This window comes from Ceratotherium simum, chromosome 29 (assembly GCF_057802395.1).
Source record: "Ceratotherium simum simum isolate JZ-2026a chromosome 29, ASM5780239v1, whole genome shotgun sequence".
NCBI classification, from domain to species: domain Eukaryota; kingdom Metazoa; phylum Chordata; class Mammalia; order Perissodactyla; family Rhinocerotidae; genus Ceratotherium; species Ceratotherium simum.
In genome coordinates, this window is record NC_141928.1 from 11,543,192 (window position 1) to 11,567,832 (window position 24,641).

Below are 24,641 nucleotides of genomic sequence, written 5' to 3' on the forward strand. Positions count from 1 at the left end.
TTGGGGGGGGCAATGCTGAGCCCACCTCTCCTAGGGTGGTCTCTGGTTTAAGACTGGGAACTCAGGCGCAGAGAGGCTGTCAGAGAGTGAGCTCCCACTGCTCCCCTGGGGCAAGGCTGGGCTCCCAGGCTCTGTCCCCTCCTTGAGCAGGGTGTGGGGTGGCCCCAGCCTTGCCCTGTGGCCCACAGGTCCCCCTTCATGCCTCCATCAGCTGTCCAGCTGGAGAAACTGAGGCCTTGGAGGAAAGCACTTGCTCCTCACCAGGTTTGGAAGGCCCCTCAGATCACCAGGGGCCCCGAGAGGGGGTGAGGCTGGGAGGCTGGGCTTGGGGGCCCAGAGAGAGTGGGGGCACAGAGGGAGGCGGGCTGCTTGCTCACTGCCCTCCGGGCAGCGCTGGCTCTGGGAAGGGGTCCCAGACTTGTTCCCTAGGAAACTCTCTTTCCCAAGGGACGCGGCATTTCCACTGTTGGAGCCCCCAGTGCGCTAACGGAGGACTTGCAGGCACCAATAAGGAGCAGAGCGATGGACAGGTCCCTTCACTTGCAGCAGGGCCGGGGTGGCTGCTCTCAGATGGCCTCCATTCTGGTTCAGTGGGGCTGGGGGGGGGGGGCATGTCCAGGCGCCAAGGGGGAAGGGGGATGCCTCTGAGGGAGGAGCTCTACCTGAAGCCTTGAACGCTGTCAGCTCCACGGCCTGAGGACAGAGGAGGTCCGTGAGGGGTTGGGCCCCACTCCTGCCGCTCCCCCTGGCCCTGGGGGCCCCCGGCTACCTTGGTGATGACTCTCTCACCCCCAGTGGCCTTGGCATCCAGGTTCTGCCAGCATGCAGTCCGCAGCTCCCAGCTGCTCCCAGCACCCTTCAGCCCGGTCACTGAGGAACGGGGCGCCTGGATCCCCAAGGGAAGCCCACACCCCAACCGCACCCGAGTCCCTGTGGTTTCCCAACCCTGTTGTTCACACTTCCTAGCCCCTCTGCAGAGCCCTGCCACCCCTTCCACCCCTGTCCGCGCCTCACCGATCTCTCGGGGTCTGCAATGGAGGAGAAGGTTGTGGGGATTCTGGGGCCGCGGGTCCCTAGTGGGGGGAAAATTGCTGGAGTAGATGAACTTTCAGGAGGCTGAGGCAGGAAGCCCGCTCTCTGCTCCCCTACCTGGGCGGGCACCTCATATCAAAGACCCTAAGAATCCACTCAGTGGGCTATCCCACAAGCTGGTGATGAGAAAACTAAGGCCCAGAGAGGGAAGGTAACTTGCTCAAGAGCCCACAGCAGATGAACTAGGAGGTGGGATTGGAAGCCCTGGCCTGGCCTTGAAGTCATTCAACCCATGTTCCTCTCAGGGCCCTGAACCTCATCCACCCACCCGCCTTTGAGAACCCTCCAAACTCCCTCTGCATGGAGATCCAAGGAAGGTGACCCTGGGCAAGCCTTGCCTCAGGGCTGGGCACCAGGGGCCCCTGTTCCCTGGGGGTGGTGGTGAGAGGAACCGAGCCATTTCTAAGCCATCTGCCAGGCCCATGGTTGCAGAATTTCCTGAGCCTCAGTCTCCTTATCTTTCAGATGGGCTAATAGGATCTGCTGTTGCCCTCCCAGCTCTCTGGGGAAACTGAGGCACTGGGTAGCACTGGAACCAGAGGGTGTTGTGGCCTTACCTCTGAGAGCCAGGTGTTTTCGGGGTGGAGCCAAGGCTATGGGGTGGTCCTGAGCTACCTCCCAGGGACCTGAGGGCCGAGGGTGGGATTCCCGGGCCTGAAAGTAGAGGGCGTTAGTGCTCCAACCCGGCCGTGGGTGGGACCTGCTGCCCCTCGGCACCCCACCTGCCTGCACCGTGAACGCCTCAGCTGCCTTCTTCTCAGTCATTCTTTGCAGGGCGTTCCGTACCTGGGGGATGGGCGTTGGGGTCAGGCCTGGGCCCCTCCCCTGACCTCCACGAGGCTGAGGAGCCCCCTGTAGGCAAGCCCCGCCCACCTCCACCCCCCAGCCACCGATGTTCCCCCACTCACCTCTCCATTGTAGGCAGCATAGACCAGGAAGATGTACGGCCCCTGGGGACAGACCCAATGGACTGGTGGGCTCACTGCCTGGGAGGCCCTGCAGTCCCCCGACCCCCGCCGCCTGGCCTGGCGCCATAGCAAAGACACACCCAGAGATACCCAGAGACATTCGGAGACAGGCTGATGAACACAAACCCTGCCCTGTCCCCGCTCCTGCACTGGGGAGGGGGCAGCTGTTGCATTCTATGGCAGAGAGAACCAGGAGGGGGCTTGCCCCACTCGAACCCTCCAGTGGGGAGGAAACTTTAGTCTCTAACCACCAGGCAGCCTCTCTACCCTCTATCCCTCCATGCCACAGCCCCCAGCCCTGCATGCTGTGGTTGGTTCTGTGCTTTCGGTGTCTGTCTCTCCCTCAGGCCGAGACCTGCAAGGGAGAATCTTTGATCTTGTGCACGTCCATATTCTCCAGCATGCAGCCCAGCACGGGCACAGGGTTGGCGCTGGGGAGTAAGTGCTGAATGACTGAATGAAACCAATGAGCTCACGTTCACGGCGCTCCCGGCGTGTGCCAAGGGTTGTGTCTGCCCTTTGCAAACACCATCTCAGTTGAACCCACCATGATCCCAGGAGGTGGAGAATAAGATCCCCTTTATACAGATGTAGAAACTGAGGCCTGTTTCAACTCATCTAGGCCTCCCAACCAGACTCTCAGCCAGGGGAAGCAGGAGCTACAGCTGGTTACAGAACTGAGGCCCTGCTCTTCTACCACAAGCCTGGCACAGGGTCCAGAAGGAAACAAGTCACTCCAAAGAGTGAATGAGGCTGGGCTGATGTTAGTCCCTCCAGCCCCAGGCTGCTCCCCAGTCACATTGGGCAGGGAGAGAGGGCTGTCCTGAGGGCAGGGCCTGCCCAGCATATGCCCGAGACAGAGAGGGATGGGGCTGGAGGTGGGGCGGGGAGAGAAAGACAGGGAGAGACCACAGGTGTGGCGGAGAGACCACAGGTATGGCGGAGAGACCACAGGTGTGGCGGAAGAGAGAGGAGGGGGAAGGGCCAGGCCTGGGAGGGGACGCAGCCGGGAGGAACCCAGAGAACGCGGCTCTGAGCCTAACTTGGGGACCTGCCCGTGATGGTCACAGGAACGTCAGAGGGGGCCCAGGTCTCATGCCTTCTGACCCCCATAAGGCAGCCTCTCCCTCCTTTTGGCAGGAGGCCTTCACAAGGAAGGTCTGGGGCTGCCCCAGAGCAGGGAAGAGAGGTCACACGCAGAGAGATGGAGAGGCAGGGGAAGAGACAAGGACACGGGCTCAGAGATCAACAGAAGGGGCGACAGAGACAGTCACAGAAAGAGCAGGGTGGGATCCATGCCAGAGGAGAGGGAGACAGGGAGAGCGGACTGTGACAGAGAGATCCTGAGAGACAGAGACAGCATCTCAGGGAGAATTCAGAGACAGAGACAAAGAAATGAGACACTGAGAGAGGCAAGGACGAGAAGGGGCGGAAGGAAGGAGGGAGACAAGGAAGGCGGCACCGCGGCCCTGCCTCCACCGCTGCAGCTCTGCCCACCTGAGGGCCACAGGCAGGGATGGAGCTGGAGCCATCGCCATGGCAACAGGATGCTGCTGCCCTCCACTGTGTCACACGGCTGGGGGCAGAGCTGGAATTGGAACCCACGGAGCTCTGGGAGTGTGGGGCTTGGAAGAGGCCTTGTCCGCGTCAGGGAAGGGGGCGCAGTGCCACCCCCTGTCGCTTACTGCTTGGGCTCAGACAGGTCCCTGGGAACTGGGCTTCTTTGGGAACAGTGCTGGAACCCTAGTTCTTCATTTTCCAGGTCCCTCTCTGGAGCCGACCTCCATCCTCCCAGCAGTGTCCCTTTCTTTCCTCTGTCCATTCCCATGCCCACCTGGCAGAGGGTGGCAAGTCCCCAAGGCCCGAGGGAGAAGACAACATGGGCCAGGACCCTGGCGGTCAACACCCTCCACACCCCTCCCCGCTCCGTGCCTCATCCCACCCCTAACACCTCTCTCCCTCTCTCGGTCGTGGTCTGCCTCCCCACTCACGGCAGCTCCACGACAACAGGGCATTTTGCAGCCTCCTTTGCTGCTGTGTCCCCAGAGCCCGACACAGAGTGGGCATTCAATACATATTGCACAGCTGCATGAATAACTGACTCAGGGCGCCCTCCCCACCCCAGCCCCCTCCAGCCTCGGCAGCTCTCCCAGGAACAAGCCAGGCCCCTCTGTGGTCAAGGCTGTACAACCCGATGGCCGAGAACACAGACCCTGGACCCGGGCCCCGGCGCTGCTCCCTCCTGCTGTGCAGCCTTGGGCAAGTGACTTCGTGGGGTCTCAGTTTCCCCATTTGCAAGGCTGCTCGCAGATACAGATATGAGCCTGGCCCAGGACACACGGACGCTGGACAGTTTGCACCTGATTTCCTGAGCTTGTCTTTGTCCATCCTGGCTCACCCCACTTCTCAGCCCCGAGAGGGACCTGGGCCGGGAGAGCTGGGGGTAGTGGTGCAGATGACGGGAAGAGGTGCTGGGGGGCAAGGGAGCCCGAGGGGCAGGGCGGGGGCAGGGACGGCCCTCCTTGGACCTCCCTCCCTCCCCGCACTCAGCCCCCTGGCTGTGGCTGTCTGTCCACGTCCGGGTCCCCCACAGGTCTGCAGACCCCCGAGGACAGGGACTAGTCTGACCCCTCTCTGCAGCTCCAGGACACAGGCCCGACGGGCACAGAGGAGGGCTCCCGCAGTCCCACCGCTGCTGCTTCATTTCTGGGGTCAAGCCTCGTCCTCCTGACCAAGCCCTCTCCTGACCTGCTGTCCTCACCAGTGGAGCAGCTCGTGCTGCCCCCAGGAGGCCCCCACAGGCCCCACGGGGAGAGGTCACTGGTGCCCTGCAGCCCATCCCCGCCTCCCGCCCAGGCCTGCAGTGGCTCTGCACGGGCCTGGGGGCTGAACCTCTGCCATATCCTTCAGCGTCAGGGCGCGAGGATCTTAACAGTCCCCTTTCTGGGCCCCAGCTTCCTCAGCGGTCAAGTGGGCCACACAATCTCCTGCGTCCTGGTCTTTGATTCGAGGTTTTGTTCCCACTCTCACCCTCACCCTCCCTCCTCTTGATAATGTCCCCAATGTCTGAGTTCTGGTGCCCGTCACAGCCCCAGTCCCAGACGGCCCAGGGCCCGGAGGTACCTGGAAGGAATTGAGGCCCACGGCAGCATAGGCCCAGGCTGGGCTGAGGTGCACCAGCACACCGACCAGCCAGGTCAGGCCCAGGACGGGCAGCAGGACCAGCACGGGCTTCACGGTGGCCCTGCGAGAGAGCAGGCGGGCTGAGGGAGGTCCGGCGGCCTGGGGGCTCCCTGCAGGGCACGGGGTGGGGGGAAGCCCCTGGGAAATACCTAGAGAGGGACTGGAGCTGCAGCAGGGACCACGGCTCAGGACTTAGGTGCAGCTAGAACCTTCAGCAGGACGTGGCTGCCCCTTCTCAAAGACCCAGAAGTGGCATGAAGTAGGGGTTGTGGCCTTGGGGAGATGACGGGGTCCCAGTCCCAAACCTGGCTCAAAGGAAGGGATGGCAACTGCCCAGAGGCCGGGCTGAGGCCTGGGCAGCAAGTCCAGGGGGCATGGAGTCAGGAAGGGCTTCCTCTTCCCCCTTCTCAAGGACTCCTGGGGCTCCTTGGCTTTTCAGGGCCCCACTGGCTGGGCCGTCCTGCCCTTGGCAGAGGATGGGTGGGGAAGAGGAAGGCCAGAGAGGAGGCAGAGCTTCTGAAGGAAGGCTGAGGTGTGCCTCCTCCAGTAGGGTAGGACCCTGGAGAGTGATGGGGATTCTTGGCAGGGAAAGGGGCCTAGATCCTCACCCTGAACCTGAACTTTTGGGGACCGCCTGATTTGAGGGTCTCCCCTACCTTGTCCCTACCAGGCCATCAGTACCTTCTGCAGACGGTGAGCCCCCAGGACAGTGGCTCGTGTCTATACCCTGCCCCCCATATACACACAGGATCAATTACCATCCCCACTCATGACATGAATGGGCACATACTCACATACGTCCATATGCGTGAGCATGCATGCACACACAAGCAGGGACATGTGCACACATGCTCATCTACAGCCTTACACCCGTGAGCACACATGGCCACACATACCCACTGTGGACTCACACATGCTCACACCCAATGAGCCTCACACCTGGCTCCCCCACTTCTTCCTGACTCCCCGAGTCTGGGGCCTCACCATATCTGGATCCTGATCTGCTGTTGCAGGCAGGGCTGTGGGCTCAGCATGCGGGCACGGCGGCGGGCACTGGACACGGTGACCATCACCACACGGACCAGGATGCAGGTGTTGGCCTGGAGACCCGGTGTCAGTGGGTGAAAGGGCTTCCCCCTGCCCCCGACACATCCCTCCCCTCCAGGCCCCCAGGCCTCCCCACTCACAGTCAGCACGAAGAGCACGGGCCCCACAAAGGCCCAGATGGTGTCTGTATGCACATTGAGCCAGCAGTGCCCAGGGGCCACGTAGTCATGGGGGGACATGGCCAGGGTGACGGCCACGATAGCCACAGGCATGCCTAGGGAAAGAAAAAGTGACCTCAGGACCATGCCACCCATTCTGTCCTCTTCAGGACCCAGTCTCCCTAGAATTTCAGCCCACAGCTATCCTGTAGTAGCAGGTGTACTGGCGGCATTGGGAGATCTGGGGAGCGGGGTTGGGTGGGCCTGGTACTTTTGGGGTGGCGTTGGAGACCTGAGTAGTTGGGGAGTGGAAGAGCTGGCCTTGAGTTGAGGGCTCAGGGTTGGTAACCCATGGAGATGGAGGCTGGTGACTGGCATGGGGGTGGCGGTCACAGATCAGAGAGACAGCGCTGGAGGTGGGGAGTTGAAGTAGTCGACGTGGAGGAGGATTAAGAAGAATTGGGACTGGGTAACGCCAGAGGTTTACAGCGCTGAGGAAATTGAGCTCGTGTCTGAGGCGGGTGCTGGGCTCCAGATGGGGTTGGGTGTAGAGCGGTGTTGGGCGGCAATGGAGGCCGTGCAGGGCAGAGTTGAGGAGAACAGAGCAGGAGCAGGGAGCTGAGGGGCCTCACCCCAGCCGGCGGCGTAGTAGAGCGTCATCCTGGGGCCGGGGCGCGTGCTCACGGCCACCACCTTGCTCCACAGCAGCAGTCCCTCCACCAACATCCAGGAGAATGCGACCAAAAAGAGGAGATGCATCGCAGCCGTGACGGCCACACATGCCACCTGTGGGCGGGAGGGGGATCCCCACTGAGGCCAGCCATGGCTGCAGCCCCGCCCTGGGTCCCATGCCCAGGCCTGGCACTGCCAACCTACAGAGGTCTCAGTGGGTCAGGACTCCAGGCAGCGCCCTGGGCCCAGCCCCAACATTCTGGGCCTTTCCCTTCTGGGCGTTGCTCCTCCTGGGAAATGGAGCCAAGTGAAGATGGGAGGGGGGCAGCCCAGAAAAGGCTGAAGGTGCTTTCCGGGGCCCCCTGAGCCCACAAGCTCACCCGCTGGCCACCCACCTTGTTATCCTTTGCCCACTCGCTGGCCATGAGGAAGCCCTCAGCAGAGGCCAGGGAGAACGTGAGGTTCTTGTGGACTGTGGCTCGCTCTGACTTGGGGACCCTGGACAGGCAGCAGAGCCGGTTAACAGGGACACCACCACCAGCCCCCACTCTCTATCAGCTCCTACCCACGCGGGTCTTCATGTCCGGGCTAATGAAGGCAGAGAGGGCAGCCCCACAGGGGGCCCACAGCCCTAGGGGAGGCCCCGGACCAGGGTCTGCTGGGATCAAGGAGGGACGCTAATTGAGGAGGCCCACGAGGGGCAGGCCACGCCCAGGGTGCCAGGCCGCTGTGGTGAGCTCGCCTCACCTGGCTGCCAGGAAGAGCAAGAAGGTGGTGGCGAGGGCGCAGAAAGACACACCACAGCCCACGAAGGAGAGCGTCCTTAGCAGCGACTCCTCCTCGGGGCCTCTCTGTGGGAGGGACAGAGACCCAGGAGTATAGTAACCCTGTCACCACCCTGACCGGCCCAGACCAGCCCCACACCCACTCAGCAAGTCTCCCCAAGCCTTCTCCTCTGCAGTGGAGCAGGGATGGCAACACACCAGCTGAGCCAGGCCTGCACACAGCAGGCACTTAATAAGCGAGTGTTTGCATATCCTCTCCTGCTGGCTGTCCCTAAACTGGCCCATCAGCCCAGTTTTCACTGATTCAACAGCTACTAAGAGCACCAGATTGGAAACAACCGACACGTCCATGGGGAGAGGGTCAAGGGGGGAGGGGGACCACGGAGCCTTCATGGATTGTTCACGACGTGCAAAAATGTCCATGCTCTATTTCTACAGGAAACGTGTGTTTGACAGCGTGTTTCTCTAGTGCCCCGCAGCATGCCAAGTGACCCCGGCACCCCTGAGGCTCAGGCCTCGTCTCACTCAACCTCTTAGCAAGTGATCACTCAGAGTCCCTTTCCGGCCCCCTGAGCCCACCTCTCCTGGTCTCCTCCTGGAATCTGGCTTTCCCCCCAGTCTGTAGATGCTGGGGCCTCTCAGGGGCCTCTGTTGGTCACATCTCCTCTTACTTCCAACCTCGTCTCGGCCATGGCTTGACCTACTGGCTCTTCATCTCCAGCCAAGAGCCCTCCTGCCCCAAACATGAGACCCACAGACTCCAAGCCCCTCAGATCCGGGGCCCACCCAAACCCGTGCCCCCTGGAGACAAGTCCCTCATCCCCCCGTTGTCCAGGCCTTTATTCTGGACCATCTCCCTCTTACTCCCTGGGTCCAGTCTCCTCGTCTCCCCACTGTCCCCTGGTCCAGGGCCCCTCCCTTCTGCCTAGGCCAGGCCCGCAGCCCCCTTGCTGCTCTTTCTTTACCAGCCTCAAACTGGGCACCAGAGGGCTCCCTCGTGGCAAATCTAACTCCCGCCCTGTGGCGACAGCCTCCCGATCCCAGTGTGATCTGACCCGTGCCCACCTTGCCCCCCGCCTCCCCCACTCCTGGGCCTTGCACTGGGAGCTGAGACACACCAAAGTCGAGCATGTGACAAATCAGCCATGCCGTTTCTAGCCTCCTTGCCTGTGCACAGACTGGCCCTCTGCCTGGAATGCCTTCCCTCCACCTTTCTGCTCGACTCCTGTCACCCTTTACGATTGGTTCTGACATCATCTCCCACCCCCCGCCCCCCACCCAGGCACTCACCTGGACGTCATACACCTGCAACAGGACGGCAAAGTTGGTGCTGTGGTTGCAGGAGCAGGCGGTCGAGTCCTGGTACAGGGCGGCCACGGAGCAGCCAGCAGTGGCCCAGGAGCCCCCTGAGTCCGGGCTGGGGTGGGTGGGGCAAAGAAGGGCTCTTGAGATGGCTAGACATGGGGGTGGGCGCAGGTGGCAAGCAGGGGAAAGCCTCTCTCCAAAGCTTGGGGTCCATCACTGCCCTGCCTCTAACCAGCTGTGTGACCTTGGGCAACTCTCTGCCCCTCCCTGGGCCTCAGTTTCCTATCTGTAAAATGTACTTAACACTCTCAGGGATGGCAGGAGGATGGGGCTAATACCAGTGATGACCACTGATTAACTGCATTAATTACTAAGCAACAGCAATTGACGTTCAGCTGAAGATCCAGGGTAGGGAGCTGGGCTAATCCCTGAACCCTCCTCTGCCTCTTCAAATGCCCTCGGGCCCTGGCCTTGGATATATCAAGTCTAACGCCCATTTCACAGATGAGTCTCTTCCTAGACACCTCACAGAGTGAGCTCACATACTTCCCAAGACGGGGAGCTCACTACCTCCTGGGTAACAGATTCTCCTGCCCCAGCTTGTCCTGGAGCTGGGTGGGGCCTGGAGCCACCCCTGCAAGGCTATGGGTGAATGGAGGCCAAAAACACACCCAAGTCCTGCCTCATCCTCAAGCAGAATGCATGTCTTGAAAAAAACCAAATTGCCTTATTTAAAGAACTTGGAAATGGAAACTCACCTGATGCTGAAGTTCCAGAAAGCACAGACAGGCTCCACCAGCTTCTGACGGAAGGCCTAGGGGCAGGAAAGAGGGACAGGGCAGATGTGTGAGCTTGTGTGGGAAAGGACAGCGAGAGACCAGAAGGATGCAGGGGGACGCCGAGGCCTCCTGTGTTTGAGGGACCAGGGGGTTGCCTAGCACGGGTGTTGGGTGAAGGGGCTGGAGAACACGCCAGTGGGGAGGCAGAGGGAGGGCAGGCGAGTGGACTGTTCTGCTAGCCTTATGTGTAATACGGAAATAGTGGGAGCCAGCGAGATGTCCACCCTCCGGGGCGGTTAAACCAACACGACTCTTCCCTCCTCGGGATGCCCTGCACCTGGTGAGATGGACAGACAGGTCTCTGTCTACTGACGGGTAAGAGCTCTGCCGTGGGTTGTTCAGTAAAGAAAAAAGCTGCACATAGTTATGCAGAGCATGAGCCCAACTATGTCAAAAAAAAAACCAGGTCTACTAATCATGAAAACACATGCACGAAAGGCCTGGAATCAAACACACAGCTAACTTAACAACGGTTAAACAACGACAACAATACAGATTTCATAAGATGTCATTAAGCAGTGAGGCGACAGCAGCGGCCAGTGGTACCTGCCCCAGTCCCGTAGGGAAGGCAGCCCGAGCTCAGGAGTTGGGCTGTGAGTCCTGACTGGGAGGGTAACGGCAATGTCACCTCGCTAAATATGACACTTTGTGTCAGGCCCTTCATGCCCTTTACTGTGGCTGATCTTCATAGCAACCTAGGAGACGGGTATAAATTCACGTAATTTCAGATGAGGAAACTGAGCCTCAGAGAGGGGAATTAATCTGCTCCAGATCACACAGCATAGGCTTGAGACTGGGTCAGCTTCATGCTCTTTCCACGGCTCCGTGACGGTGCCTCCTGAGAACATATCATTTCTTGGGTTGACCGAATTAGCATCCCGTGGATTCATTCATTCACAATATTTTTCCTGGATCTCAGGTACTACGTTAGGTGCTGGGAACACAAAGAAAATCTGTGTTCGCTTTTAAGGTGGATGATTATTACGCCACTGGTAGCACTTTCAAGTGGTACAAACTGAAATATAAATGTAGCCGTACACTCAAAAGTCACAAAACTGCCTGTGTCCAGTAGCCCCCTACCTGGCCGTATATCCCCAAGAAATAGTCAGCAGAATCAAAACATATTATGAGCGAGGATTTTCACAGGGTGAGGCAGGGTTAATTGTAATAGAAAAAACCCTGCAGATTCTCTGGATGCATGACCGGGAGGGGGTCACATTCATTTTGGACCATCCCCTGGGAGGGTGGAGGTTCTGGACTTGGCTGCAGTCAAGGCCGACGCCTGCTAGGATCAAGCAGCCAGTGAGAAAGGACACGGGTGGCAGAAGGACATCTGTGACTGAGACAATGCAGAAAACGCCTGCAGGGAAAACGAAGAACACACATGTTCACAGGGCTCAGCTGATAGAGCAAGGGTTTTCATTTTGCAAAAGGAAAAAATATATATAGTGTTATGTACCCAGAACAAGGCTGAAGGGAAATACACCAAAATGTCACAGCAGCCATCTCTGGGTCATAGGATTTTGCCTTCTTTATCCTTTTCTGCATTTTCCAAATTTGCCACAATGAGCAATCCATTACTTTCTACTTTTCATTTTAATGTATTTAAAATCATATAATTAATATAGAAATATAACCTCAAAAGTTAGTTCTTTAAAAATATTTAAAAAAATTGGTAAACTAGCTAGACGGATCAAGAATGAAAAGGTGGGGCCGGCCCTGTGGCTTAGCGGTTAAGTGCACGCACTCCGCTACTGGTGGCCCGGGTTCGGATCCCGGGTGTGCACCGAAGCACCGCTTCTCCAGCCACGCTGAGGCCGCGTCCCACATACAGCAACTAGAAGGATGTGCAACTATGACATACAACAATCTACTGGGGCTTTGGGGGACAAAAAGGAGGAGGATTGGCAATAGATGTTAGCTCAGAGCCAGTCTTCCTCAGCAAAAAGAGGAGGATTAGCACGGATGTTAGCTCAGGGCTGATCTTCCTCACAAAAAAAAAAAAAAATGAAAAGGCGGACATCACTACAGATCCAACAGATGTTACAAGGATAATTTTTTAAAGTGAATATTATAAACAACTTTATGCTAGAAATTTGACAACCTGGATAAGATGGACAAATTCCTTGAAAGGTACAAATTACCAAAACCATCTTGAGAAGAAATAAAATACCCAAATAACCCCATACCAATTAAAGAAATAGAACTCATACTTTAAAATCTTCTCACAAAGAAAACACCAGGCCCGAAAGACTTCGCTGGTCTTCGCTGGCCTGTCAAACATTTAAGGAAGAAATAATACCAATCCTGCAAAACTCTTTCAGGAAACAGAGGAGGAGACAACACTTCCCAACTCATTTTCTGAGGCCAGCATTCATCTGACATCAAAACCAGAGGAAGACAGTGTAAGAAAACTACAGGGCCGGCCCCGTGGCTTAGCGGTTAAGTGCGCGCGCTCCGTTGCTAGCGGCCCGGGTTCGGATCCCGGGCGTGCACCGACGCACCGCTTCTCCAGCCATGCTGAGGCCGCGTCCCACATACAGCAACTAGAAGGATGTGCAGCTATGACATACAGCTATGTACTGGGGCTTTGGGAAATAAAATAAATAAATAAAAATCTTAAAAAAAAAAAAAGAAAACTACAGAACACGTTATTCATGAACATAAACACAAAAATCCTTAACAAATATTAGCAAATTGAATCCAGCAACATATACAAAGGATAATCACCAAAACTAAGGGGGGTTTATCCCAGGAATCCAACATTGGTTTAATATTTGAAAATCAATCAATGCAATTTACTATATAAACAGAATAAAAGAGAAAACCATATGATCATATCAATGTGGAGGAAGTATTTGGCAAAATTCAACGGACATTCATGATAAAAATTCTCAGCAAAGCAGGAAGAGAAGGGAACTGAATCTGATAAGAGGCAGCTATGAAAAGCCCACAGCTGACATCACACTTATTGATGAAAGACAGAAAGCTTTCCCCCTAAGGTGGGGAACAAGACAAAGATGTCTGGTCTCGCCACTCCTATTCAACACTGAACTAGATGTCCTAGCCACTGCACCAAGCAAGGAAAAAGAAAAGATGACATGGATTGCAAAGGAGAAAACAAAACTGTCTTCATTTGCAGATAACATGACCGGTACGTAGGAAATCCTAAGGACTTGGTAAGATAGCTATTGGAAGTGCTGAGTGAGTTTAGGAAGGTTGCAGGATTCAATGTCATTATATAAAAATCAATTGTATTACTATATACTAGTAATGAACAATTTAAAACTGAATTAAGAAAACAATATCATTTATAATAACACCCAAAACTATGGAATACTTAGGGATATATCTAACGAAATATAAGACCTATACACTGAAAACTACATGTCACTGCTGAGAGAAAGTCAAGAAAACCTAAAGAAACAGAAGGATATACCTTGATCATGGATTGGACGACTCATTTTTAAGATGCCAGTTTATCATCTTATTTCAATTTGGGTGATTCAGTGCAATCCCAATTCAAATCCCAGCAGGTTTTTCCGTAGACATTCACAAGCTGATTCTAAAATTTATATGGCAATGCAAAGAACGTAGGACAGCCAAACAAATTTTGAAAAAGAATAAAGTTGGACGACTTACACGACTTGATTTCAAGACTTACATTCCAGATACACTAATCAGGACATATAGGATTAGCATATAGATCAATGGAACAGAATAGAGAGCCCAGGAATAGACTTACACACATATGGACAATTGATTTTTCAACAAAGGTGACAAGATAATTCAGTGGGAAAAATAACCATCTTTTCAACAAATGGTGTCGAAACTGGATGTCTATATGGAAAAAAATGAACTTCGACCCTTACCCAACATAAAACACAGAAATTAAATTGAAATAAATCATAGATCTAAAAGATAAACTTCTTCCAGAATATCTTTGTGACCTTGGGATAGGCAAAGATTTCCTAGATAGGATGCAAAAAGCATGAACTGCGCAAGAAAAAAATTGATAAATTGGACTTCATCACAATTAAAGACTTAGAAAGATACTGTTAAGAAAATGAAAAGGAAATTCATAGACTAGGAGAAATTATTCACAAAACATATATCTGACAAAGGACTTGTATCCAAAATAAATAAAGAATTCTTAAAAATCAATAATAAGACAAATAATTTAAAAATTGGGGAAGAACAAAGCTGGAGGCATCACACTTCCTGATTTCAAAATATATTACAAAGCTATAGTAATCAAAACAGTATGGTATTGGCATAAAAGCAGACACATAGATCAATGGAACAGAATAGAGAGCCCAGAAATAAAGCCACGCATATATGGTCAATTAATTTACAATAAAAGAGCCAAGAATATACAATGGGGAAATGACAGTCTTTTCAATAAACAGTGTTGGGAAAACTAGACAGCCACATGCGAAAGAATGAAACTGGACCACTATCTTACACCATACACAAAAATGAACTCAGAATGGATTAAAGACTTGAACTTAAAACCTGAAACCATAAAACTCCTAGAAGAAAACATACCCAGTAAGCTCCTTGACGTAGGTCTTGGCAATGATTTTTTGAATCTGACACCAAAAGCAAAAGCAACAAAAGCAAAAATAAAGAAGTGGGACATCAAACTAAAAAGCTTCTGCACAGCAAAGGAAGTCATCGACAAAAAGAAAGCGCGACCCACTGAATGGGAGAAAATAGTAGCAAATCATGTCTCTGATAAGGGGCTAATATTCAAAATATATAAAGAACATACAACTCAATAGCAAAAAACAAACAATCCAATTAAAAAAATGGGCAGAAGATCTGAATAGACATTTTCCCAAAGAAGACATATAGACGGCCAACAGGTAAATGAAAAGGTGCTCAACCCCACTAATCATCAGGGAAATACAATCAAAACCACAGTGAGAGATCACCTCACACCTGCTAGAATGGCTATTATCAAGAACTTAACAAGTGTTGGTGAGGATGGCGAGAAAAGGGAACCCTTGTGCACTGTTGGTGAATGTAAATCGGTGCAGCCACTATGGAAAACAGTATGGAGGCTCCTCAAAAAATTAAAAGTAGAACTACCATAGGATCCAGCAATTCTACTTCTGGGTATTTATCTGAAAGAAATGAAGACACTAACTTGAAAAGATGTCTGCACCCCCATGTTCATTGCAGCATTATTTACAATAGTCAAGATATAGAAACAACCTAAGTGGCCATCGATGGATGAATGGATAAAGAAAATGTGGTGTATATATATATATACACACACACACAATGGAATGTTACTCAGCCATAAAAAAGTATGAAATCTCGCCATTTGAGACAACATAGATGGACCCTGAGTGCATTATCCTATGTGAAATAAGTCAGACAGAGAAAGACAAATACAGTATGATCTCTCTTATATGTGGAACATATATAACAACAATAAAAACCAGCTTGTAGATACAGAGAACAAATTGGTGATTGCCAGAGGTGGTGGGTGGGGGATGGGAGAAATGGGTGAGGGGGTCAAAAGATAAAAAGAATAAGTAAGTAAGTAAATAAAGAGAGGATCTATACAGGTTACTTGGAGAAATGTCAGTAATCAGAAAAGCAAATTGCAGGCTAATGTGTAAATCTGGGGGAAAAAAAGAATAAAGAACATTTCCCATAAAAAAAAGAACCTGGTGGCTCTTCTCAAAAAATTTTTTGAATTAAATTTTTTAAAAATTGGGGAGTGGCTGGTCCGGTGGTGTAGTGGTTAAGTTTGCGCATTCCGCTTCGGCAGCCTGGGGTTCGCAGGTTCGGATCCTGGGAGCGTACCTACACACTGCTCATCAAGCCATGTTGTGGCGGCGTCCCACATACAAAAATAGAGGAAGATTGGCACGATATTAGCTCAGGGCCAATCTCCCTCACCAAAACAACAACAACAAAAAATTGGGGAAAAGATTTAACATACATTTAACAAGGGAAGATATATGAATGTGCAGTAAGTGTATAAAAAGATGCTCAAAATCATTAGTCTTCAAGGAATTGCAACTTAGAGCCACAATGAGATATCAATACACAACCATTATAATGAATGACATTAAAAAGACAGACAAGGGTGTTGGCAAAGCTGTGGAACAACCGGAACTCTCCTCCACTGCTGGTGGGAATGTAAGATGGTACAACCACTTTGGAAAACAGTTTGACAGTCTCTTAGAAAGTTAAACATACCACTTATCATACAACCCAGAAAGTCCACTTTTAGGTATTTACTGGGTGGAAAGAAACTGTATGTCCACAAAAAGATTTTATATGAGTGTTCATAGCAGATTTATTCATAATAGCCCAAACTGGAAACAACTCAAAATTCCATCAACAGGTAAATGAAAAACAAATCATGGTACATCCATATATGGAATTCTACTCAGCAGTAAAGAGGAGCGAACTATTGAAACAGGAAACAACACGGATGATTCTCAAGGCACCTCCTGAGCAAAAGAAGCCAGACCACAGCACGGACTATAGGATTCCATTTATATGGAACTTCAGAAAAGACAGACGTAGTCTACAGTCACAGAAAGCAGATCAGTGATTTCCTGAGGTCAGAGTGGGGAAGACTGATGGGGAAGGGGCACGAAGAAGCCTTCCGGGAAGGTAGAATGTTTTACATCTTGATTGGGGCAGTGGTACATGAGTATACACACTGGCCAAAACCCATCCAGTTGTGTCCTTAAAACGGATGTTTTAGTGTATGTAGTTGTATCTACTTCAATCAAATTGATTTTTAAAAAGTCTTGGGATGATATACAAAAGACTGGTAGACTGTGGGTTGTGTGTTGTGTGTGTGTGTGTCTGTGTGTCCAGGATTGATGGTTGTGAGCAAGGGAGACTTTAGCTTTCCTTGAAATGTTCTGAAGTTTCAAAAGCAAAAAGGAATTTGTGTATTACACAAAATTAATTAAACAACACGCCTTGGTGATCTTTCCATGTCAGTTTATAGTAAAATACCTCATTCCTTATGTAACTTCAGCTGACTATTCCTTTGTGTAGCTCTATATGGCTTTTTATTTTTATTTATTTTATTTTTTTGTGAGGAAGATTTGTCCTGAGCTAACATCCGATGCAAATCTTCCCCTTTTTGCTGAGGAAGATTGGCCCTGGGCTAACATCTATGCTCATCTTCCTCTACTTTATATGGGACGCTGCCACAGCATGGCTTGACAAGTGGTGCGTCTGTCCATGCCCAGGATCTGAACCTGCAAACCCCGGGCCACCAACATTGATTGTGTGAACTTCACCACTATGCCACTGGGCCAGTCCCACTACATGGCTTTTTAAGTAGTCCCCTATTGATGGACATCTAGGTTATTTTTATTCTTCTGAAGCACGTTGCAGTGCCGGCCTCTGCACATCTCCCTGTATGTTCCAATGGGAACCACCAGTTTTTCGAGTCATGAAGACCTATAATGAAATCCCAGCTCTGCCATTTACAACCTGGGGCCAGTCACAGAACCCCTCCCAAGCTCACTTTCTGCCTATATGGAATGGGCAGCTGGAGGACTAAATGAACACTGCTTATTTAAGACACCTGACATAAAGTATGTGTGTAATACATTACTTCCCTTCCCCCTCCCTAGAGGACAATGAGATGGCTTGTGGATGAGTATTTTTCTCGAACATTTTTGGACCTTAGTTGTCCAATTAACAAATATTGGGAGGCGGGGGGAGAGCGAACCAGGATAACTGTACTGGAGAGGCTGTTTCCCAGAAGCACCATCTAGTACCTGGGCCTGGTGTTGCAGGTGAAAGGTCACGGCCGTGTTTACCTCCCCAGTTTCATCCCATACCTCAGAGGATATGATGGCTGATCCCACCTGGGTGCTTAGGAACCTGTGGGGAGAAGGGGAGCTTTTAAGGGCACCAGCTGGCTGTGGGGGAGAGGTCATGCATGGCTGGGGTCATCTCATCCAGGCCTCTGTGGAGGAGATGACACCCTCTGTGTCCAAAAAAACATCAGGAAAAGTCCTGTGCTGGGAATTAGGATACCTGGATTTCAGTCTTACCCTGGAACTTGCTGGCAATTTGCATATGCCCAGTTCCCTCCCTGAGTGTCAAAACTGAAGCCAGGACCCCAGACAGGAGTTGAGCCATGTCCCCACCAGCATACCTTTGGCAGACCCAGAAATGTGTGCGTGTCAGGGGTGAGGGGCCCTGGGCTGCTAAGGGCAGATTTGCCACCAGAATGGGGGCTCTGGGAGGGGATGGAGGCCTGTCCTTCCCTGGGGAGGGGATGCAGGCCCTCAGCAGCCTACTGGGTGGGACCTACTCACCTCTGCATCCTGCTTGCCTCTTCTGAGCCGTCATGGGGCTGGGGCTCTAGGCCAGGCCCCCCCAGGGTGTGCTGGAAGACACTGGAGCTGAACCAGCTATGGATCACGGTGACTCCAGAGAGGCCTGGCTGAGTAGGAGGGGGCCCAAGACCCCACCCGGTGACTGACCAAGCACCACAGGTTGGCCCTGAGGGAAATGCTCTGCCCACCTTACAGAGAGGGAAACTGAGGTTCACAGAGGTTAAGTGACTTCCGGAAGATCACATGGTTCATAAGAGGCAGAGCCAAAATTCCAACCAGCCATAGTTCACGTGCTTAACCTGGCAGCTCCAAAGCCCTCTGTCTCTTGTCCTAATCCTCCCCTCCTGGGTGGCACCAAGAGGAAATGTGTGTGATTCCACGGAAGAGACTGAGTGGACACCTACTACATGGCGGGTGCTTTTCACCACATAACGACCCAGGAGGGAAGTACTAATGTGACAATTACAGATGAAGAAACAGGCTCTGAAAGATAAGGTGACTTATTCAGAGTAGCAGAGCCAGCACCTCTGAGAGTGACATTTGACCCAGTCCCCCACAGGGCCCCCCACCCCCTCACCCACCTTTTCCTAGGAGCCGCCTCACTTCACCCGCAGGGATGTGGATGTGGCCGGGCCCGTCTGGACGCCCACCGGGCATCGTGAACACGAAGCCCTCTGAGCTGGCCCCCCTCAAGCGTAGGCTCCGCACCTCCAGGCCTGGGATCAGATGGGGCTCATGGTTGGACCTCAGGAGGGGGTCTTTCTGCTGAGCTGGCCCAGCTGGCATGGTCTGCTTCTCTGTCTCCCTACATAGGTCTAGGCGGCCACTATTCCTGCTCAGAGAGGTTCAACAACTTGCCCAAGTAAATCTGACTTCTCCAAGTCCAGGGGGAGGGGTCACTGAGAAGGGGGGCCACCGGGGAGCAGGACCTGAATATCAGTGAGCCACCACCTGGGTGCCTGCAAGACACAAGTTTTGCCTGAAGTCCCAACGTAAGTGCTCCCCCATTCAATCTACACTCACTCACTGAGTGTGTACTTGGGTCCAGCCCCGAGATGCAGAAGTGACTCAGAAACAGCCCTGGCACTCAGGGAGCTTAGGTGGAATGATGCAATTACCACAAATGCAACAAGAGATATGTTCAAGACACTGGGGTAACAGAGGAGGGAGGAACCGACTGTCAGGAGGGAGCTAAAACCGGGAAAGCCTTCCTCGAGGAGTGATGCTCAAGTAGGGTTCTGAAGGATATATAGGAGTTTGCTGGGAGGTCAAGGGAGAAAGGGCAATCTGGATGGAGGGCACAGCATGGGCAGAGGCAGGAAACAGAATGGGGTATCCGTGGGAGTGCAGAGAGAGCTCCCAGTGACCAGAGCTGAGAAGAGATGTCAGCACAGACCCCACCCAGAGCCCCGCTGTGCAGGACGGGTGGCTGCAGGCTCACCGGCATGGCGGTGCTGGATGTGCATCTGGGGCCGCTCAGAGGTCAGCATGGCGCTCAGCAGAGGAGCCAGGCGCTGCACACTCACCACCAGGGCCATGGGTCCACCAACCACCTGGGAGGAAGCCGCATCTCAGCTCCTTCTCACACTCTTTGCCTAGGCAAGGCAGGGGTGACAATCCCCATTCTCCAGGGAAGAAAGCTGAGGTTCAGAGTCCAGCTTTTCCCCGTCTACCACGGTGCCACAGATCCCCACTCAAATGTGGGCTTACACCCTTCCCAGGACGGGGAGCTCACCACCTGAACAGCTGAACCATTCCACGGAACCAGCCTCCTGGGTTGTGTCATCCCCACCCCATCCTCAAGCCCAGGTCCCACTTCTGTCCTCTGAGGCCACAGGGGGACCATGTCTGCTCCTTCAGCCCCAGAGATTTGCAGGCAACGTCCATGACCCCTTGTTCTCTCCCTTCTCCGGGCTGATCACTCCCATGACTAGAGCCACTTCTGCCAGGCCCTTGCCCACACTCTCACCATCTGGACAGCATCTCTCATGTTCTCCAGAGTGTCTGGGCTGTTTTGGCAGACAAGACACTGGAAGACTCAGCACAGAGGACCTCCCACTTAAAGTGGTCAGCTGATTCTTGGATACAGGGGAAGCCTTTATTGATTAGTGGCTCTTAATAATTTTTACCTGCAGAAGCACGTTGTTCAAGAGCAGTTGTTTATGGAAGTTCAATTTATATAACAGACAAAAAAGGAGCTTCTCCTGATGGAAGGGGAGGGGAACCCCAGCAATGATGGGTCCTGACACAATAAGCTGGTGGCCCCTGCCCCCCCAGCCCTGCCAGCCTCACCTCGCTGACAGCCAGCCACGCCCTTGCCAGCTGCTCCTCCAGGACCAGGCTGGCCACAGACATGACGCCTCGTCCCAGCTGCTCCCAGGGCCCCGTCAAAGGCTCAGGCTCCCCAGCCCCAAGGGCCGTCACCCTCTTCAGAAAGTGCACAACTGCCAGCAGGGCAGCCGGCCCCGGCGGAGCCGCCTCCTCTACCAGGACTCTCTCCACGATACCCAGGAAGCTGGAGGCCTCGGCTGGGGACAGTTCTCCGTGGGCTTCAGAGAGGGGGTCAGCGAGGAGCTGTGGGCAGAGGAGCTGCTGACTGCTGGTCTGGCTGTCACGAGGGGATCCCCCCAGGGGCCATACTTGGGCTCCGCCAAGGTCTTCTTAGTGGGCGCGGGTCTAACTTGTCACAAGCCCCCAGCTCTCAATGGCTCCAAAATTCATGCAGACACATTAGGTGAGTGTCCCCTTACAGGTGAGGAAACTCAGGTACAGGAAGGTGACCCACGGTGCCCCCAGACTCTCCAGCCCCCTGGGAGGGGCCTCACCACGATGGCCTTGGCCAAGGCATTGACTCGGCCGATAACATCCTGGCCAGGCCAGGACCGGGTGTCCTGCAGCCCCCGATAGGTCTCTGCAAAGGAAGAGATGCCAGGCTGGTCCTGGGCAACCCTCTGCCCAGAGGTGCCCCACCCACCGTGTGCTGCCCAGTGGAGAGCACATTGATGGCTGTGTGTCTGGAGCCTTACACACGGTGTTTTGATGGGGAAACTGAGGCACAGAATGGCAAAATCACTTGCCCAAGGTGACACAGCTGGGATTCACCCCCAGGTCTGTCTGGCTCCACTGTCCTGTGGTCTAGACTCCGCAGAGGCCCTGAGGCTCCGAGAAGATTCTGAATTCCCAGGCTACGCCAGCTGCTCCTCCTCCTCTGCCTACACTGGTCCATACCCGGCTTCCCCTTCAGCACAGCCCCGGGGGCACAGCCAGGGCACACCTGTCCGGTAGCAGCAGAGGAAGGGCCGTGGCTGCAGGCAGAGCAAAGAGCCCTCGGTGCGGGGTCCTGGGTCCCACGTAGGGCACTCCTCTGAAGGCACTGATGGGGGTGGGAGAGGCGTCAGGGCCGCACCCCGGCTCCCCAGCGGTCCCCGTGACCCACCGCCCGTTCGGGCCTTAAAGGCACCTTCACACCTGAGGGGGCGCCAGGACGCACGGCCCTCGAGTTGGGGGCGACGTGTTAACCTAGCAGAGGGGCGCTGCAGCCAGCACCGGGCAGAGCAATGCAGCCAGAGGTCGAGCCCACTCTACTGGGACTGGGCGGACGCCCGAAGCACGCGTGGCCTGGAGAGGGCGTGGCCAGATCTGGGCGGGGCCAAAGTGGCAAAGGGTGGGCTGGCTCCGGAGGTCAGATGTGAGCTTACGGGAGCCAAGGGGCGGGGAGTTGAGCCAAGCCACGGGGCGGGGTCTGGCAGCCAGGGGCGGGGCGTTGAGCCAAAGGGGCGGGGCCGGTCAGCCAGTGGGCGGGGCGGGCCGTACCCGGACAGCGAAGGCGCACCCGCACGGGCGGCAGCAGCGAGGGCGTGATGTCCAGGGCGCTCGGGTCCCAGCGGAAGAGCAGGCCGCCGGGGGGCGGCGCGCAGGCCCGTGCGCGGTGCAGCTGCGCGGGGCTCAGCGCCCGGGCCCACAGGTGGAAGTCGGTGAGGTTGCCGCTGAAGGCGTCACGCGCCGAGAATCCGCCGCCCAGAGAGTCCTGATCCTGGCCCAGCACGAGGATGCCGCCAGGTGGCACCGGGTGGCCCGCGCTCAGTCCCCGCGCCCCGGCGCGCCGCTGCCCGTCGGCGAACAGCGCCCAGCGCCCCCCGCGCTGCTCCCACGTGGCGCACACGTGGTGCCAGCGGCCGTCGGCGGGGAAGGCGGCGAGGAAGGGCGCGTGGTGACCGCGCACCACGAGCGCCGCGTGCACGGCGCCGCCCGGCTCGGCGAAGGCGCGCAGCTGCAGCGCGTTGGCCAGCGCGGGCACGGCGAGGGAGAAGAGCGCGGCCGTGTCGGGCGAAGCGGCGTCCCACTGCACGTGCGCGCACGCCGTCAGCGCCCCCAGCGCCGGCAGGGGCGTCCGCAGCCGCGCCGCGCGCTCCGCGCTCCGCTCGCCGAACATCAGCGCCGCCGTAGTGCGCCAACCTGCGGGGACACGCGGCCGGCACCTGTTTCCCCAGCTGCGCACACCGTCCTGCCTGTGACGACCCTTTGGCGCAGCTGCAGGGCCCCTCCTGGGCTGTAGGGTGCCTCCCTCCATCGGGAAGGAAGACATGGGGCTCCGGTGTCCGTGCCCAGGGGTCATCCCTCTACTTGCAGTCCAGGACAAGTGAACCTGAGATGCGACAGGGATTTCCTCGGGGCTCAATCCGCAAGGACTGTCACTGTGGGCTCCCATCTCTGGAGGTCACCAAAGCCTTGGCCGCCCCCTCCCCTTCATTTTCCAGGCCCCGGCCCACACTCACGCCTGTGCGGGGGTCTTCGCAGAGGGGCTTCTTTTTGGCCCACCCAGATGGGGTGGGGCAGCCGTGGAGCAAGGACCCCATCCAGGGGCCCCAGTGCCAGGTGGCCAAACCGCTGCTCACAGGACTCTTGGGCCTGCCACCAGCTCAGCCGCCGCCCTGGGAACCTGCACACCGCGTCTGCAGTCTCCACCACCTCTCCCGGGGCCAGCGGAGCTGCAGGGCGAGAAGACAGACGGTGTGGGAGAGCAGTGTGGGGCATCTGACCCCTATGGGGGGCAGGACCAAGGACACTGGGCTCGGAGTCGTTCGAGGGTGGATGGGGCTGAACCTGGCCATGCTTTGTGACCTGGCGGGTCCCATCCCCTTGCTGAGTCTGTTCTGTCATCTGTGTGATGGCAGGAATGAGATGGACACGAGGGAAGCTTTCAGCCCAGAGCCTGATATAATGGTGTATATATAACCAAATTGCATCTCCTCCCTTCCTTTGCATTGGAAGCCGGAGATCACGTGGACCACGGGCTGGCCGAGCTGGGGGAGGGGGTGCCTCTCTGGGGGATCCCTCATACTAACCTGTGACCCAAGGGCTCCTTGATTCACCCGGGGAGTTGGCAGGGGTCCCAGAGAGACTCCCTATCTGAGAGAGAAGACAGGTGGGGGCTGGGTCAGGTCCCCACCCCCATGTGTGCATTTATTGAATGCCTACTGTGTGCTCCCGGGGATTGCAGTGGAAGCTGCAGGCTCTGCAGTCAGACCTGGGTTCGAGTCCCACCCAGAGTGTGATCCTGGTGGGCCACTTCACTCTCCTGAGCCTGTTTCCCCCGTGCGAGGAATAAGGAACCTGATGAGCGAATGTGAAAGGGACAGCGCCTAGTGGATGCCTTTATTCAATGTCTGTGCCAGGGGATAACCTTTGCAGTGACCTCATGATGTGAGGCGGCCACTTGGAACCCTAGCAGCTTTGAGTCTCTGTGGCCTCCTCCCCTGCACCCCCCACCTCCCCTCCCCCGCCGGAAGCTCAGGTACCAGGAGGTAGAGGAGGCAGTAGCACCAGGGGGCCATTATGGATCCAGCAGGGGCGGTGAGGACAGTAGGGGTCACAGGCGTGGCCAGTGTGGACTGAGGAAGGAGAAAAGCGAAGGGAAGCAGCTCAGTGTCCTGCCTTGCTACCCCTCTGTCTCCTGCGGGGTCATCTGCCTCCTTGTTTGGCTCCCAGACCCCACTGGGCTGGGAGCCAACCCAGTGAGCTGGGAGACCCACCCACCGGAGTGACATTCACTTGCACAAAGGGATGGTCTCCAGGAGCCCCTTCCAGGACCGCAGCTGGGGAACGCTGTAGCCTTGGTGAGCTGGGGAGTGGGGGGGCCGTAGTCCACTGCTGGGGTGGGTAGAAATGGAGTGCAGGGTCCCTACAGGGAAAAGGGGGAGCTCAGGGCCCTGTGGGCTTCCATGTGCTCTTTTGGGTTCACAGCTAAGCATTC

General features: G+C 55.1%; 1 protein-coding gene across 1 annotated transcript; it reads right to left on the bottom strand.

Annotated features, from left to right (window-relative positions):
• On the bottom strand, positions 1–24,298 carry ADGRD2 (adhesion G protein-coupled receptor D2). Its single transcript, XM_087419109.1, is given in 23 exon segments — positions 1–693; positions 1,015–1,073; positions 1,650–1,919; positions 1,922–2,042; positions 5,184–5,304; positions 6,228–6,343; positions 6,431–6,564; positions 7,081–7,234; positions 7,516–7,618; positions 7,868–7,971; positions 9,196–9,322; positions 9,969–10,024; positions 17,822–17,927; positions 18,368–18,491; positions 18,970–19,104; positions 19,830–19,941; positions 20,681–20,962; positions 21,214–21,299; positions 21,663–21,761; positions 22,202–22,843; positions 23,164–23,376; positions 23,734–23,797; positions 24,187–24,298. Coding segments are annotated over 23 exon segments (3,474 nt in total). The 5' UTR covers positions 24,223–24,298; the 3' UTR covers positions 1–483.
• Positions 24,299–24,641: the final 343 nt, after the last annotated feature.